The sequence below is a fragment of the Chinchilla lanigera genome, unplaced genomic scaffold, assembly GCF_000276665.1.
Source record: "Chinchilla lanigera isolate Chin_1 unplaced genomic scaffold, ChiLan1.0 scaffold00074, whole genome shotgun sequence".
Lineage (NCBI taxonomy): Eukaryota > Metazoa > Chordata > Mammalia > Rodentia > Chinchillidae > Chinchilla > Chinchilla lanigera.
Genome location: NW_004955475.1, coordinates 7011151 through 7028893, shown reverse-complemented (window position 1 = coordinate 7028893; position 17743 = coordinate 7011151). Strand labels below are relative to the sequence as shown.

Sequence of the window (17743 nt, the reverse complement as noted above, 5' to 3'; positions counted from 1 at the left end):
AGAGGTATGGTAGTCTGGAGTCAAAAGTTAAAGCATTGGTTCTGCCGCTTACTCTCCCTGTGATCCTGGATATCTTGCTTTCAAAGAGTCCTTAAAAGAACCTGGTACATATTAAATAGGATGAGAGTTGCTCAATGTTTGAAGTTCAGGCCCAATGTTTTTGCATTTTAATAACTCTCTAGAGAGGTTAAGTAACTTGCCCAAATGTCAAAACAACTAGGAAGTAGCAGAATTTGTGTGCACCCCCAGGAAGTCTGGCTTCTACCCACAAGTATGAGCAGCACGCTTTTCCCTAAATGTAGTGGGGGAACTTAAGCTGGGGGACTAGACTGCCCAGATTTTCAAACAGGCTCTTCCACTTACTTGTTCTATAACCTGGGGCATGTTATTTATTGCTCTGTGCCTGTATCTTCTTCTGCAACATGTGAATGATATTAATACCTACCTCATGGAGTTATTCTGATGATGAGAAGAATTAATATATAAAGCAAATAAAACAGTTACTGATATTTAAATAGCCATTTTCTTGATAATTCTATCTAAGCAGGCATTGAATAGCCCAGATTTGTAGTGAGCCCTTTTCAATAATCCCTATAATCTTTTTTTCTGATGTCTGTTATATCTACTTCTCATTATCCACAATCCCCAGGACCTGCAGGTCATGCAGCTATTTGGTTAATGAGTACTAGAGTTGGAACCGGGGAAGTAGAAAATGAAGTCCCTTCAATCATATGTCTCCTGGGATGGTAAAGGTGAATGCCTGGTAATCTGAGAAGCTGGTCATATAGGGCAGTGGTTATCCCTTTAAAGTTAGAAGTCAGACTTCTTATGGGCGCACACAAGTCCTGCTACTTCCTAGTTGAGCCATACTTTGGCAAGTTACTTAACCTTTCTGGGCCTACTTCTCAAGGTTGATGTGAGAATTAAATGATAGCCCGTACAAGGTAGCAAAGTTTAGCACAGAACACTCAGTAAGTGCTATCACTACTATTGCTATGGAATTCTATGTTCTGAGTATGGAATCACTTTCTTAATATAGACTTTTCTAGGAAGTAGCACACAGCCAACTTTCAGCACAGACTCTGACTAGCCTGCTTGGTAACTGTGGTTAAGTCCACTTTTATCTCTTTGCCTCCGGCACCTCACTCATAAAATGACCTAGCTGGACGAAACGGTCTCCCAGGTTCCATGAACTCTGATATTCTACAATTTCCAGCTATTTTCATTCAGATTCCCTTTAGGTTTCAAGTTTGATCAAAGTTCAATGTTTTACACAATTAAATTATTTTGATATGTAGTACAATAAAAACATAACAGTAATATTTGTATTTGATTGTGGGTAGCAGCCAATATGTATGGTTTTCCAGTTTTTGATTCATTATTTAGTTTTATTACCTGGTTGAAGGTTTGGACAAGATGAAAAGTTCACTATTTCCTTCAAATGAGGCCTCCGAATAACGGTGAGCAAAGAACCACTGAGTTGGAATCCAAGAGAACTGAGTTTGTGCTTTTGTTCTACTGCTAGCTTCTTGTCTTGACTACTTGGATAAGTCCCTACTCTTTTCTAAGCCTCCATAAACACTAAAATGAAAGGGGGAGGGGCCAGCCTAGGTGATCTTTTCAGAGCCCGTTTCATTTCCTTGAAGAACAGGAAAGTTGAGAGCACTGAATGAAACCTGAGACGTCATTAGGCTTCTCCCCAGATAACTCAAACTTAATATATGTCCCAAATGGAACTCTTGATGCTTACCCCATCGCATGCAGTTTCTCTACATATATTAGAGTCTTCACTATTTCATAAATGGTGGTCTCATTTTCCTAATTGTTCACAATAAAAATTTGACAATTATGTTTGTCTCCTTTCACTTTCTTAAAATGAATATCCAATCTGTAAGAAAATGCTATTGGTCTTATCTTCAAACGTATCCTGAAGTCAGCTCTTTCTTACCTCCTCTAACACCTTTGCCTAAGGCACCATTGTCTCTCACTGCAGGAGGCTCCTCTGCCTGCTTCACCCTTGCTCTCACAGCCTCTTCTTCACACAGACAGTAAGTAAACATATAAATGTATATCAGAGAGCAACAGACATTACGAAGAAGGATTCTGTTAAATTTTAAATCAGATCAAGTTACTCTGCTCAAAACCTCAGAGTAAAATCCAGTCCTATGGAATGCTTGTGATGCCCCCCTTTATTTTGGTGCCATGCTCTACCACACTGTACTTATGTAACCCAGGCATATGGGCTCCTCACTGTGTTCTATCACACCAAGTGTGCTCCTGCCTCAGGCCATTTGTGTTCTGCAATACTCTATCTCTAGATACTGTATGGGTCACTTCCTCATTTCCTTCAGCCGTCTGCTCACATGTACACTTCCATAGTAAGGCCTCCTCTGACCACCAAATAAAAAAAATGCCCATTACTCTCCGTCTCTCACACTCTGCTAAGTTATTTGTGACCCTTATCACCTTCTAATACAGTTCACGTCTCCCCTCACTAAACTGTTAACTCTCTGGAAGTTTCTTCTCTGCATTTTCATTGCCATATTTTCGATGCCTAACACAGAAGTTGGCATATAGTAGGCACTCAATAAATATTTGCTGAATAAATCTAGTCTGTTAACTAGAACAGCAAGTTTATTGGCACCCTGAACTCCCACATAATCCAGTCAAGTGGATGGATAAAAGAACTAGAAGTCTCAAGAGCAGTGTCACACTCAACCATCCAGTTATGTTCCTTTGCCTCTCTGAATGTCATTGTCCTATGGATGACATAAAAAATTGTGGGATAAAAGCAGGAAAACATGCTTTGAGGAAAAGAGATTGAAATCTCAGATTTGCTACTGTGAAGCTGTTTCACTATGGGTATGTTACCTAACCTCTCTGAACATGTTTGTAATAGGAATAACAGTACTGTAATAGTATTAGTAGTATGATACTCCTTGTGCAGGAGCATGACAGTATGAGACTCTCACAAGGAGTATGAGACTCCTTGTGCAGAGTAGAAATGAGAATGAAATGTAATAATGGAATATGAAACTGCTCTGTAAACTGCAAAGTGCTACAAGAATGTATCCAATGTCACTGGCTGTTCCTTGAGACACATGCTTAAAAAGGTATCAAGGAGTCAGTGCTACCAAGAATGTTTGGCACTTTAGAAAAGAACATCCTAGATGAAATACTAAGTACCACAGTAGCTTATTTATTCATTGTCTGGTGCCAAACAGTTCTGGTTCAAATTATCCTATGATAGAGCCTTGGCTACGCGTTGACACCACTGAAGGAGGCTGACCACTCCTAGGACACTTGCAGCCCACCTAGTGGTGAGATAGTGGGAGTACACTCCTACACACAACTCAAACCTACAGAAAATACTGTGGAACCCCTAGGTGGAGGTGGGTTGTCTAGTTGGGCGTCAAGGAGCATGCTTGTAATCACAGCACTCATGAAGCTGAGGCAGGAGGATCACTGTAAATTCGAGGCCAGCCTGGGCTGCACAGTGAGTTTAAGACTAGCTTCCACTACACAATAAGAGTCTGTCTCAAAAAACAAATTAAAAAGCTATGTCATCTAATTTAGCAAAATTCTTAAGAGCCTGTCACATGCTTCTTACTCCTCAAATTGTTTTATTTGTGCTTATTGCCTCCCTCCTTTAACCAACATCTTGAAAATCTATTTATTTATAATCTCAAACCAAACCACCAAGACTAATGAAAACTTAAAGAACAGACTAGTTCTTGATCTGATCACCATACTGGGTATCCTCATTCACTCTCACACTAAACTCACTCATTAATGGCCATTAAACCATTAATCACCCTCAAATCATTACCATATTATTGCAGACTTGTCTAGTCAAAAGCATCAGAAAATGCTCCCAACAAGTACAATGACATACCCAAAGAAACTGCAGAAACTAGTAATTAACTTGATTAGAGTGGTGCTGTTGAATAAGCAGAAATAGATTTCAACACCTTGCTCTAGTTCCCTTTGTCTTTCCAGAAGTATCACTTCCTGTCGCTTGCTATATTTTTCAAGACTTATAATCTACTGCTGGAGTTCAGTCATGCCTCCACTACTTCCATAAAAATTAGAAGTGGCCCCAAGTAGTAAATACTGGTGACCCTTCATCCTGTATCAACCCATGTCTTTGCCTGCATTTAAAAACTCACTACCATACATATAGCATCTCCCCATAATGGTAACTTGGTGTGGCCTTTCTCCTGTCCTTTCCTTCCTTTCTTTCCCTCCCCTCTCCTGCCCTTCCCTCTCCTGCCCTTCCCACCCCTGCCCTTCTCTCCCCTCCCTTTTCCCTCCCCTTTCCCTTCCCTTCCCTTCCCTTCCCTTCCCTTCCCTTCCCTTCCCTTCCCTTCCCTTTCCTCACTTTCTCTCTCTCTGTCTCTCTCTCTTCCTTTTTCTCCCTTCCTTGCAAATTTCTTTCTTAATCTTTCTTTCTTTCTTTCTTTCTTTCTTTCTTTCTTTCTTTCTTTCTTTCTTTCTTTCCTTCTCTCAAAGCTCCCTAAAACTAGTGATCTCAAGATTCTCTCTCACTTATGTTCCCTTCCCTTTCATTATGTCACTTCTACTGGGTGTATAACTGATTCTTAATGAAAAGTGGTTGTTATTCTTTTTTAAAAGATCGTTTCATTATGGTAATTGCTAAAGCTAACTTTTAGGTCAAATGTTGATTTTTGTTGGATGTCTTGCTGTTCACTTACCATTATCAGGGCACTATAGCTATAGGTATGACACTTAGCCTAGAGTATTAATGAAGCCAAAGTTCAGTTCTTGTATAGATGAATTTTATCTTTGCTTCATGGCTATGGAGTATACTTTAAAGAGAAGCCAAAATTATATGATACTAAACAAACCAGTTTCCCATCTAGAAATAAGCACTTTCAGTAGCATCGTTTACTTTACCTACTGGACAGTGTGGAAAACATAAAATTATGACTGCAATTGTTTGTACAAACCTAAACATAAACCAAATATAACCAATGATTTATATGACCTAGTTTACCCTTGTTACCTCTTCATGTTAGTTTTTTATAGAAACCAAAATCATTCCTCATTCCCTTGCTAAAAGCTCCCATATGCAAATTCTTTAAAAAAGGGATTATTAACTGCATAAACCTAATGAAGCTTCCTTTATGCAGTTTTCCAAAGAATTGCATATTCAAAAGCACTCTCTCCTTCACCCAGCAAAAGGATGGCATTACCAATTCTAGCTTATAGTTCAGTAAAAATGAGAACAGTATCCTTACACAGCCTTGATAAAGGACAAAATAAAGTGTGCTTTAACTTTTAGAGCAGTAGCATAAACTCTGGCCCCAAAGTCCCAGAGGTGTTCAGAACTCAAGTACTTTAAACAAGGTTACAAAATACAACATCAATATTGAAATATTAACTGTGTTTCTGTATAGGGGCAGTGGAAAACTGAAGAAGAAAATCAGGAAAACAATTCTATTCGCTATAGCTTTAAATTATTGCATGAAGGATTAGGAATAAATGTAATGAAAGAAGTGCAAAACTTGTTTGAAGAACTAGCAAACATTGCTGGAAAAAGTAAAATAACTCTTCAAATAAATGTAAATACATATTCACATATCAGAAGACATCGTTAAGATGGCAATAACCCTAAACTGTTCCACAGAGTCAGTATAATCCCTGTCAGAATCTCAGCCGGCTTCACTGTAGAAATTGACAAACTAATCCCCATTAATATGAAAACTCGAGGGACCCACAACAGCCCAAACAATCCTGAGAAAGAAAAAGTGGGAGGACTTACTCTCTCATTCCAATGCTTATTAAATGCCTACAAAATTCACGACAGGGTGGAACCAGCATAAGGACAGTCGGATAGATCAATGGGATATAACTGAGCTCAAAAATAAATCCTCACATTTATGGTCAACTAATTTTACACAAAAGATGCTAAGATAGTTAAATGGGGAAAATTTTCAACAATGACTGGGTGGTTGTATGCCAAAGAATGAAGCAGAACCTGTATGTTGTATCACAATACACATTAAGTCAAAACTGTTCAAGGACCTAAGTGTAAACAATTAAAATTATAAACTAACTCTTAGAAGGAACAGGTTTAAATCTTTGTGACTGTGACTTTGGATTGGGCAAAGCCTTCTTAGATATGACACCAAAATTGTAAGCAAAAATAGAAAAAATAATACATAAACTGAAATTCATCAAACTTAAAAAACTTTTGTGCTTCAATGAATCACATCAAGACAGTGAAAAGACAGCCCACAACACTTAGGGAAATATTCACAAATCGTAATCTGTCAAAAGACCTGTATCTAGCATATATAGAAGAAAATTTTACAATTCAGTAATAAAATAAGCACAAAAACCCCAACTACAACTGACTAAATGATATAATGGAAATTTTTCCAATAATTATATGAAAAAGTGCTGAATACTATTAGTCATTTTTTTATTATTAGTTATTAAGGAGAGACAAATCAAAAACCCAATGAGCTACTACTTCATACCACTAAGACAGCTATAATAAAGAGCTAACAAGTGTTGGCAAGATGTAGAGCAAAAGCATCCTAATATAATGTTAGTGGGTTTGTAAGATGGTGAAGCTGGCTTTGAAAATAGTTTGGTAGATCTTCAAAAAGTTAAACACAGAGGTATCATATGACACAGAAATTTCACTCTTAGATATGTACCTTAAAGAGTTAAAAATACATGTCCATAAAAAATCTGTACATGATTGTTCACATTATTATTACAAAGTCAAATAATGGAAACAACCCAATGTTTTTCAACTAATACATACATTAAATGCAGTAGATCTGTACAATGGAACATTATTCAGCTATAAAAATTAATGTAGTTACTGAGACATGCTTCAATATGGATGAAGCATGAAAACATTTTATACAAAAGAATCCAGTCAGAAAAGACCCCAAATTGTATGATTTCATTTATATGAAATGCTAGAATAAACAAATCCATAAATACAGAGAATAGATGAATGATAGCTCACAATTAGAAGCAGGTAGGAGGGCAACTACTAAGATAAATAGTTTCTTTTTGGGTGACTAAAATGTTGTAAAACTGATCATGGTAATGGTTTCACAACACTAAATATATTCAAAACAATTAAATTATACACTTTAAATGGGTAAATTATATAGATTATGACTTACACCTTAATAAAGCTGTTATTAACAAAATAAAATTCGGATACCACATTATCTAAACTGACAGCGCTCTCCGGTGACCAGAACTTTAATGCTATAAACTTTTCTAAATGAGCCACCTTTAACCCTGATGTGGACTGCAGATTGGAAGCAGAAATCAGTATGAGAATAAAGTGGTGGTATCACTCATAAGAATGCAAGCAATAATTCACATATTATCACTTTTGAAGAAATTATTGAATGTAGCCCTTATTGAGTAAATTATTATTACAGTCAAGTGGGAAGATTCCAGAAGAAAAAGCTGGAAGTTCTGCTCTGGAGAAGTTTCCCCGGATGGGAAGTGAACATCATAGAAATACAACTGCTTCTGTTCCCTCAATTACAACTCACCCTAGTCTACTCAAACTTTCAAGAGTACTTGTAAATAAACTGGAAAATGCTGAGACATTTTTCTGAAAAATGTGCCATATAGCTTTAAGATTTCATAAGTTGCTTTCCTATGATGAAGTACAACCAATGTTGGTTACTGTACAGAACTTTACAATAAAAACAAAAGTCAGCTCTGTATAGGATGAGGATAACTTAATCTGAATCAACATCCCAAAACTTGGTGGAATGCTGGTAGGGAAATACTAAAGTAGAATAATTTCTTCAATGTTTCTCTTAGTTTTCAAATGATTAATTTACATGTACCCTGAGCAGGTCATTCCAACAGAACACATCAGTGAGCACCCTCACATGCATATTAGATGCTGCTAGTGCACGCTCATTTCTGACCCAGACAGAGCAGTGTGGAAGGGAAAAGGGTCCCATTATTCTCAGGGCCTGAGAGAAGGTTATCCTTATCGATAGGAACAGTACACAGAAAGGGACAGGAATCAAAAGAAAGATAGTCAGTATGCTGCAAAATACTTCATTAAATTTCTAAGTCCTCAAGCTATCCAGTTTAGCTTCCTCTGCAACTACTGAATCAGCCTCTAACCTCAAGGTAAAAAAAGTTCTGCTATTCACATTGCAATGCCCTCAAGTCTTCAGCAAAAGGTGCTGTAGTTGATCTGATCTGTTACCATCCAAATTTTTTTTAAAGAAAAAAGTCAGGAATATGCCACAGGTCTAATGAGAAAAAAATATCTTGAGAATAGAAAGAAGAGTATTTCAATGTTATAATCTTAAAAATAAGGGAAAATTTGGGATAAGCAGTACTTAAGGAAGCTGCAGACTAAGAGAAAATGGTGGTGGGTGGGGGTGGGGGAAGATTTTCTTTTCTCTCTCTGACCAACCTCACAAAACTTGATTTTTCTATTGGATTTATGATTTTCAGAATCATGATTTCAGGCTTGGCTGTAAAATAAACCCCTTGCAGTGTGACACAGCCCACATTCTGCTCCCTGCCTGAGCAGAGCTGTGAATGAAACTGGTTTTCATGATATCAACATTAGTAATAATAATAAAGTTATCCACACCCAACTCACATGATCCTATCAAGAATAGCCACTGTACATGTATGAATCAAAAAACCAAAGATTTTGTTTCGTTTAGGTACATAGATATTCACCAGATGAGAAAATTACTACAGCAAAGAAAAACAGTTAACAAGGAAATTAAATGTGCCAGAAAATTCGATATATTATTTCAAAATTTACAGCTTAAAGAATGAAAGTCTGATGAGGAAAAATTATTGCTGGTAAGGAAGCTCTCCAAAGTGACCCTGCGTTTGGAAGGCTGCAAGCTTCTTTGAAAACATCTCCCACAGATGTTTATCTTTGCAGAGCTGGAAGATAGATATGAACAAGCAAGAGGGCTTTTCCAGGGTTACACCCTATGGATAGTTACAAATGGGGACTGCAACTCAGTGTGATTATTTGGTCTTCAAATTTTTATTACTGAGATCCAGACAGAACTCACCAACCGTTTGCTAACCACAGAGAAAGGATGCTTTTTCCTAACATAGTGACCTCAAAGCCTACCCACAGAAACCCTTAGTCTGTCTTCATCCCAAAGTAAAATTTTGCTTTACAAAACAAACTACTCCTTTTAATGTGCTCTTAAAAAAAGTTGCTTGATAACTGGGGAATGGAGTGGAGATAAAAAGAGGAATTAATAAAATGCCATATCTTGAAAAAAATAATAGCTTAAGGCAGGACTTGCCAAGCTCAAAACACTACTAAAATATTATTTATTTAAGCAGACTACCACACACTACTAAAAGAAAACATGTCTTTTCACATTTGAAAAATTACTCTAAATCCCAACTCTTATTCCTACATGGGCTCCCTTGAGCCCCAAATTTCAAGAATAAATCTTTGCCATATTATTTGTGCTGCTCACTGAGATGTAAGGGGCTTTAATTCTCTCAAGGGGGCAAGCAGTCAATTAAGGTCAGTCTTTGATCTCTGCAAGAAGACAGCTCCATAAAATACCATCAGGGTTGCAACGAAGCCCCATCATTTTTTATTATTCCTTCTGTTCAAAACACATTCTAAGTTAAGTAAAACTAGGACCACCTTGGGCTTCTGTCCTGCTCTCTGCAGAAACGTTATTGACCTGTAAGAACACAGAGTTATTGGAGAAATTACTAATGTTTTAAAACATCCCTCCACCAATTGACTAATGTGCATGAACATAGTCACACAATTGGAAAATGAAGGAACTCAGGAGGTTTTTGGAAGCCTCTAGAATTAATGCATGCAATATAGAGAGGGAGGAAGCTTTGGTTTGGGCTTAAAAAAAATCTACTGCTTTTCAACAAACTGCTCCTAAAAAGGGAAGGAAAAAGTAAAACAATATTTCAACTTTTAGCATGGAACTGATTGCATCCTGATTAAATTGATTAATTTTTAATAAACTTACTCAAAGATTTTGTGTATCCTAGAAACAGAAATTGTCAACTCATACAACAGAAACATCAGTTTTATCTTTTGCTAGACTCTTCACATCCAGCTCAGCGATCACAAACCAGGAAAAATGAAATAATCCTGTACTTTCTTTGAGAATTGCTAAATTCTCACTAGTTGAACAGTGTCAAGGAAGAATCAAGCTAAGATGGTCTTCCTGATAGAAAAGTGTATTCTGTTAATTCTTAGAATAAAATCACCAAGCTTACCATAAATGTGACTGAAAGAACTTTTTGCTCTCTATAGCTGCTTGGTCGAAATTTCGGCTATAATTTGGAAGGCACATATTCCTAAGCAAACAACAGTTTCCTCTCTGCAAATTAAGTAGTAGGACATGCAGAAGATGAAAGTTTCCAGTGACTGGGTTTAGCATCACGGTAGGTCAAGAAACACTTTAGACATTTCCCCCCAGATTAGAAGAGGGACTTCATTCAAGTGACCACCATATAAAAAAAAAAGTAACCCTACCAAGTAAATCTGTTCTCATAAAATGAAGACTTTTTATATCCCAGTATAACCCATTGCAAAATAAATACTCTAAATTCACTGGAAAAGACTTTGACAATATTGAAAAGAACCCTTTGAAAATCCTGTAAGCCAAATCATAAAAGCCTAATAGAAGGTGAAGCCTAAGACGAAGCTATTTCTCCTACATCAGGAAAATATTATTTTATGAAATCATACCGTCCTCTGTCTTTTCTAACATTTCTGACATCCTCAAAGAACAGAAGGACAAATTAAAGGAGGAAAATTGTTAGGTTTTAAGTCAGCAAACAAGTATGTTAAGGGACACAAATTTTGAAACAGTCACTTTAAAAGAAAATAACTACGGGAACGTAGAATAAGATACAAGTCCATGTGGTCCTTACCACCTGATCTGCCACCTGAGTAATTCTCTAGTAAATACTCTTTCTCACCAGATAAATGAATATCTTAACTTGCTGAGAAACAAATCTTCAACATGTTCTCTAAGAAACTCAAAAACTGCAGTAAGGAAGAATTTTTAATAAGCAAGATGAAATTGCTGGCCACATTTCTCATGCCCTAATTAAAACTCTGGGGCAAGATTATGGCTCATAGGTCACATGCAGTTCTTACTCCATTTGTTACCACCACCAACTGATGTTTTTAAAATGTAGACATGTCCTTAAAATGAAGGAATATAATGAAGTGCCTCACTCTTCCCTCCCCGGTACAGATTTGGGAGCACACTAGTATAGCTGGAAATACAGCATTTTCTCCGAACACTTTCAGAAATTAGATTCAAATCTGACCAAATTTTCATTAAAAGAGCATTCTTCTTCTTGTGTATCTGCTGCAAACCTGAAGTAGAGGGCTATGTATTTGTTATGATACACAGCTAGAATAAACACTTTGCAAGAGAAAACAGAGCCAAGCAACTGCTTCCAACTTAGTCAACCAACAATGAGAAAGTTGTAGTGGCAAAGCTTCCCCAGGCTTTACCAAGAAATTTGCTCCGCTACCTGCTCTAAATGTGCCTGGTTGGATTCTGCCCACTGACCTCCAGGCCTGGATGGAAAACGCTGTCAGCTGCTTCCAAGGAAGGAATATCACCCCTCACACAGGGCCCCTCAGCACTCGCAAACTACTTTCTTTCCCTAACCGGGAATTGCATTTTATTTCTTTGGAGGAGACGGGGACTAAGACCACTTGGATGGTCTTTTGACCAGTATTTTCCAGAGACTGGCTATGGTCTGAAAACTGAGCAATAGTAGAGCCAAAGAGGATAAATTGCCCATATTTCCGATCGAGGTTCTAAGACTTTGAGATGGGAAATAAAAAAAGTAGCGGAGGGCTTACATGCTTCACCTCTGAAAGTGATCCGTGCAATCAAGTTTGGAGCCCGCGAGACCGGAGTGCGAGGAGGTAGAGAGGATCTCAGGCTGCTGGGGGAGTTGGAATTTGAAAGGGCACTGACCAGCGCCTAGGGCGAGCAGCAAGGACTCGGAACCCTGTGGTTAAAACGTTGGCAGGCCGAAAGTCCCAGGAATGGCTTTAGATTTAGGGCAGCCTTTCCTATAGAACTGGGCTGAGATCGAGTCAGTCTAAATGTTCGCTGGAGGAAGTGGCTAGAGACTAGCTTCCCAAGAACGCAAAGCTACTATGTGCCCTGGGCCTAAAAGCTAAATTTCTGGAAAGAGAAACTTACCGCATGTCTCCATAAGGTCCGGAGTAGCTCTCCATCCAGGGTCCCATCTCGCTTTTGACACAACTGGGACTGTGATAAGGCACTCTACTGGACACGCCACCGGGGTACCACACATCGGTTGCAGGGAAATCGCCTTCCTGACCCGCCAGCCCCTGAGGTGGCCGAGAGTAACCATAGGGGGCTACAGCCCCTGCCTCTCCCGCGCTGCCGCCGCCACCCGCTCCACAGGGTCCATACAACTGGCCTTCTTCAGCTGTGAAAAGAGTGTGCCAGGAAGATGAGGCAGTGGCTGAGGGTGACCCGGAGCTGGGTCCTGCGGCACCCCCACCATGCAGGCTTGCCAGGTCTCCATAGCGGCACTGCGCAGCTGCGGCCACCCAGGCGCTGCTGTAGTCCATCGGGTTCTCCAGCTTGATGCGGGCGTGTGGATGGGGAGGCGGTGGAGGGGGTGGAGGCCCGGCCAGCGGCAGCGGAAAGTTGTAGTAGTCGCGACTCTGGTATGATGCTGCTTCGTCCAGTGCTCCAGACTTGTAGAGAGACAGGGTGGAAGGCAGTTCAAGTGTCCCAGAGCTCCCTGCCTCGCTGCTGCCAGAGCAGCCCAGACTTTCACCGTCTAGTCCTTTGGAGTAACCTCCCTTGAAAGAGGAATAGTCAACAGTCTCTTCAGTGCCCTTGCCTGGGCTGTCATTCAGCAGAGAACCTTTGCATTCGGCCATCGGGGCACAGTGAGTGTGTCGCACAGCAGGTGGACCTCCCAGGAGCGGAGCGTACATGCAGTCTCCCCGAAGCTGTTCCCCAGGACTTAGATGCTCCAGTGCCTCCACACCCAAGCCCATGGACACAGACACTGCCTTACACAACTCCTTGGCGCTGTCAGATATGGTTGAATTGACCCCTAGGTAACTGTCCTTGGAAGAGGTGGCAGCCCCAACTGCCTCTCTTGCTCTCCCGCTGCTGGTTTCAGATACCACTTCCAGCTGCTGCTGCTGCTGTTGCTGCTGCTGAGGCTGAGGCTGAGGCTGAGGCTGAGGCTGCTGCTGAAGAAGCTGCATGGTGCTGGCTTCGCTCAGGATGTCTTTAAGGTCCGCGGAGCAGCTCCTTAAACTGGGGAAAGTGGGGCCCAGCAGAGACAACGTGGATGGGGCAGCTGAGTCATCCTCGTCCGGAGGTGCTGGCGGCTGCGGCGGCAACCCCTTGCCGGCTGGCGCGGAGGTTCCAGGCTCTGAGAGACAGCCCCTCTCAGGGTGGCCCTCAGAGGCTGACTGCTGTTGTGAAGGCTGCTGTTCTTCCTCCAGGGCCAGGTAGCCTGTGGGGGCTCTGATGTGAGCTTGGGGAGAGCCATCCTCACCCTGCTGTGGCTGCCGGGGGCTGGTCTGCTGCAAATGGGCGCCGAGAGGTGCTGCGTTATCGGCCTCAAGGTGCCGGGGCCCCGGGGTCTGGATCACTTCGCGCACGCTCTGGAACAAATTTTGGAAAGCTCCTCGGAAGGTCTTAGACTGCGGCCGGGGATAGACCCTCCCCAGCCCTAACTGTACCTCCATCCTAGAGCTTGGCTGAATTTTTGATCTAATTTCCTTACCCTCGCTCCCCTTTCCTTGGTCAGAAGAGTTCAACAGGCTGCGATGATGCAGTCGCCGCAGCTAGCTGCCCACCTGCGGAAAGCTCCGGAGAAGAAAACTTGCAGGGGAGAAAAACAAACAAAAAAAAAAACACCAAAAACGAAAACGAAAACCGAAAAAAAAAAGACCAAACCAAAACAAAAGCAAAAACAAAAGAAGCAAAAAGTGCTCGGAGAGCCTCAAAGTCTCCTGCAGAGGAACACACGAATTGGGCAGAATCAGCCCTGCTTAGGCTCTCAGTCTGTCTCTGGATACTTAAAGGGTAGAGTCAAAAGATGCTCAAAAATTGGGGGAGAGGGTCCTGTGCCTTCCAGATTCAATGTCCAGGGCAGCAGGTGCAAATAATAATTGGGTTATTTTCTTTTGGTTTTGTTTTGAGTAAAACTACTGAAGCCCTGAGAGTCTTTTCATCTTTTGATTTTTGGCTCCGCACTCTTGAGTGGGGGTTGGAGGAGGCAGGAGGAGGTGGAGAGGGAGTGTAAAAGGGGCACTCCCTGCGTGCTGCTTAATGAGCCAGGTCCTGACTGCAGCGCTGAAGCCCTAGCCGCTCCCCAATCTCCAGGTTCCCAAGAGCCTTCTTTGCAACGTGCAGCTAGCTCACCAGCTCTCAGCCTAAGGGAGTAACCCCTCTGCAAACCGGAGGGCAGCGCTGTGCAGACAGGGGTGAAAGGGAGAGGTGGGGGCAGACGGAGAATAGCGGGCAGAGGCAGTTGTGGGAGTGGAGACAGGGGTGGGGGTGGAGGAGAGGAGGACAAAGGCAGCGGTCAGTCCTACCCAGCACTTTCCTGGCTTCCTCCTAGTCTCTAGCAGCTTTTAGAAACTTCACCGAAAAGGAAAGGGCAGCTCCGGGGCGGCGGCTTCCAAGCCGCCGCTCGGCAACAGGCTTTGGCAGCAGTCAGAGCCGAGCAGGGCTGGCGCTGTGCGTTCCTTCGGTTCCTGTTCAGCAACGGAGCGGCTTGCTCGATCTTTTTCCCTCACTCGCCTCCTCCGCCTCCAGGCTTGCTCCGGACCCTCGGGCTCTCTCAGCAGGCTGACTCCCTGGGATCTCCGAGGGGGCGCTGGGAGGTGGAGAGCAAATGCAACAGTTTGCGAGTCAGTCCCGCCCCCGCCAGGCGGGCCTCCTTGGCTTCCCACCTCCTTTCTCCCTCCCTCCCCTTTCCTTTTCTCTCCTCCCCTCAACGCAAGCTCGCACTGTGTGGCTTTGGAGAAACAAGTGCTGGCTCAGTGTGGGTAAGGGACTGAGAGGCTCGCTCAAGCCCTAGAAGACCCTACACTTTAGGCACCAGAGCGGGAGCTTTAGCCTGGAGCTTTATTTTAAAGATAGGGCCACCAGAAGACCAGCACTCAACAGATTTGATCCCAAAGGCCAATCCCAAAACAGACGCTTGAGGAGGGAGCAGGTTGGAGTGCTTACTAATGTCTGCCAGAGGTTCTTTTCAGGGCCTATAGGGTGCTACACAAGGGAAAGTCTGTAACATACCATATTAAGGAACAAGCTACAGCCATGACAGCAGATACTTAGTAAAACCTTTGAGATTCCTGCAAAGGAGAAAATTGGACCTGTTGGCAAGGTACCACTTGTTCTAGGAGCCCTCAAACCCAGCAACCAGAGTTCATTTCTACTCCATTCTCTGTTCGCTTTTTCTGTCGGGAATAGCCTCTAAACAGCATTTCTCACCTATCCAAACTCACAAAAGATAAACTCATCCAGACAGGCAGGCAAATACACAACCACCAGAAACACTTGTCCTGTAAACATTTGTCCTTGTTTTTATCCAGACCTTTGCAAACATTTACTTGTGTACAAGCTAGAGGATTTCTAGGCTGTCTTTGCATATTTTAAGTTTTCTAAGGGTCCGACCCAAGAAATGCAACCGATATATGGCTGGTTTATGGAGAAGTTCCCATAGTTCCTGTGTAAAGTTGAAGTGGCAAATGGGAAAGGAAAGGTAGTGTCTTACTAGGAAAGTCTTGGGCCTCTCAAGCTTTTAGATTTCTTACATCTCTGCATTTGCACAGGGACCCTGTGTCCCAAATGGCACGTAGAGATTTTCGTCTGAGACTGTTCCATATTTTACAGGCTTTTACAGATGAAAAAGAATTATAGCTTTATTTATTGTGGCACAGCAAAACATCACGGACCTTTACTAACCTTAAGCAAATGAGGTAACTCAAACCTAGAGGCAAGAAAGAGTATGATCAGTTCTATTTTACAGATGAATTAGTTGAAGTAAGGACATAATTTGTTCTTGTGTACCACATTAGAAAACCTTAAACCAGTATTCTACCCCATTGCTATATTAGCTAGACTCATCAATCGTGTAGGCACCTGGGAAATGGCTATAAATGAACCTTCTAGAACACAAAGACCTGATAAGACCTTTTCACTTAAAGGAGCTGAAATCTCATCTGCTGAGATTTTAATGGTTGCAGCTCAACCAGAGCATATCTCAATCATACCTTCTTTTTTTGGTGAGGTATCTCACAGATGACTCATTATGCTAAAGAAGCAGTCTTATAAGACTTATAAGATATTTTAAAAATGAGTCTTAGGCAGGCATGGAGGCACACGGCTGTAATATTGGGAGACTGAGGCAAGAGGGTCACAATTTGAGCCCAGCCTGTGCAACTTAATGACTTACATAGTGAGAGCTTGTCTCAAAAAAGGCTGGGAATGTAGCTTAGTCAAAGACCAGGAATTCAATCCCCAATATCACAAAATAAATATATAAAATAAATTGACATGAGAAACAGTTCTCTAAGGTTACCCTTTGAAGAAATGGCAGTCCAAGAGACATTCAAATCCAGATTAGAAGGATTCTAAAGTTTGTTGCCTTCACAGCACCAAAATTGTCTTCAGAGTTTCCTCATCAGAAAATTGTGGCTAATTGATTTTTCCCTCAGAAACATGATACAAAATTAAGAGATATGCACCTAGAGCAAATTTTTTTAATAGGAAAGCTTCTAAAAATATGAAGAATCACTCTTTTCAAAGTGGAACCGACTATCAACAATTATATCAGGAAAGCTAATTACTGTAAGCATGGTATGGGCATATATTTGATTGACTTACTGACCGATCCACTGATTGGAGTGCTAGGGTTTTTGCACTGAACTATATTCCCAGAACTTCTTTAAAACTTTGAAACAGGGTCTCACTAAATCACTAAGTTGGACAGACTAGTCTCTAACTTGTGATCTTCCTGCCTCAGGATGTTGGGATTACAGGTGTGTGTCAGCAACAATAGCCTTTATTTGAATTTTAAACTGTCATCCCACCATCTCAAATCTTATTTTCCTCACATTGCTGTTAAGATAAAGAGACAGCTATTGACTAGTATTGCATAAATTCAGTCTGTATATCAGATTTCTTCTTTCATCTTTTCTTTCTCCTCTTCTTCTTTGCAATTTTTTTTTAGCATTATCAGTGGTATCCTCTCAGGGCAGTCTAGTTGTGGTCAAATTTCTACTATGGGCTTCCTCTACAACTTCAAGCCAATTTTGTTAATGGAATATTCCCTTTTTTTCCTCTGGAAAACCAGAATGAACTTATCTTTGGAAAATGTAGAATATTTGTCAAGTTCTGTGAATTTTATTTTCCAATATGTGATAAATCTAGTTACTTCTGTTCATGTCTCCTACTTCTGAACTGATTCAAGGGATTTCTTTTCATACAAAACCACTATATGGTCTCCTTGATTATATTCTTACTTTATCACAGAGGGTTCTACACTCAGCATTCAGAAGTATATTTTAAGCAACCTTATTAAGGTATAATTGGGGCTAGGGATTTAGCTCAGTGGCAAAGAGCCTGCCTGGCAAGCACAAGGTCCTGAGTTCGGTTCCCGGTACCAGAAAAAAACCAAAAAAAAAAAAAAAAAAAAAAAAAAAAAA

The 17743-nt window shown here is 41.1% G+C and overlaps 1 protein-coding gene across 1 annotated transcript in view; it reads right to left on the bottom strand.

The window, feature by feature from the left end:
* Ar (androgen receptor) overlaps window positions 1–14934 on the bottom strand; it is a 178514-nt gene extending 163580 nt beyond the window's left edge. The window contains exon 1 of the mRNA XM_005401581.1: window positions 12231–14934. Within this exon, the coding sequence (XP_005401638.1) occupies window positions 12231–13771 (1541 nt within the window). The 5' untranslated portion in view covers window positions 13772–14934. The remainder of the gene's footprint in view (window positions 1–12230) is intronic.
* Window positions 14935–17743: the final 2809 nt, after the last annotated feature.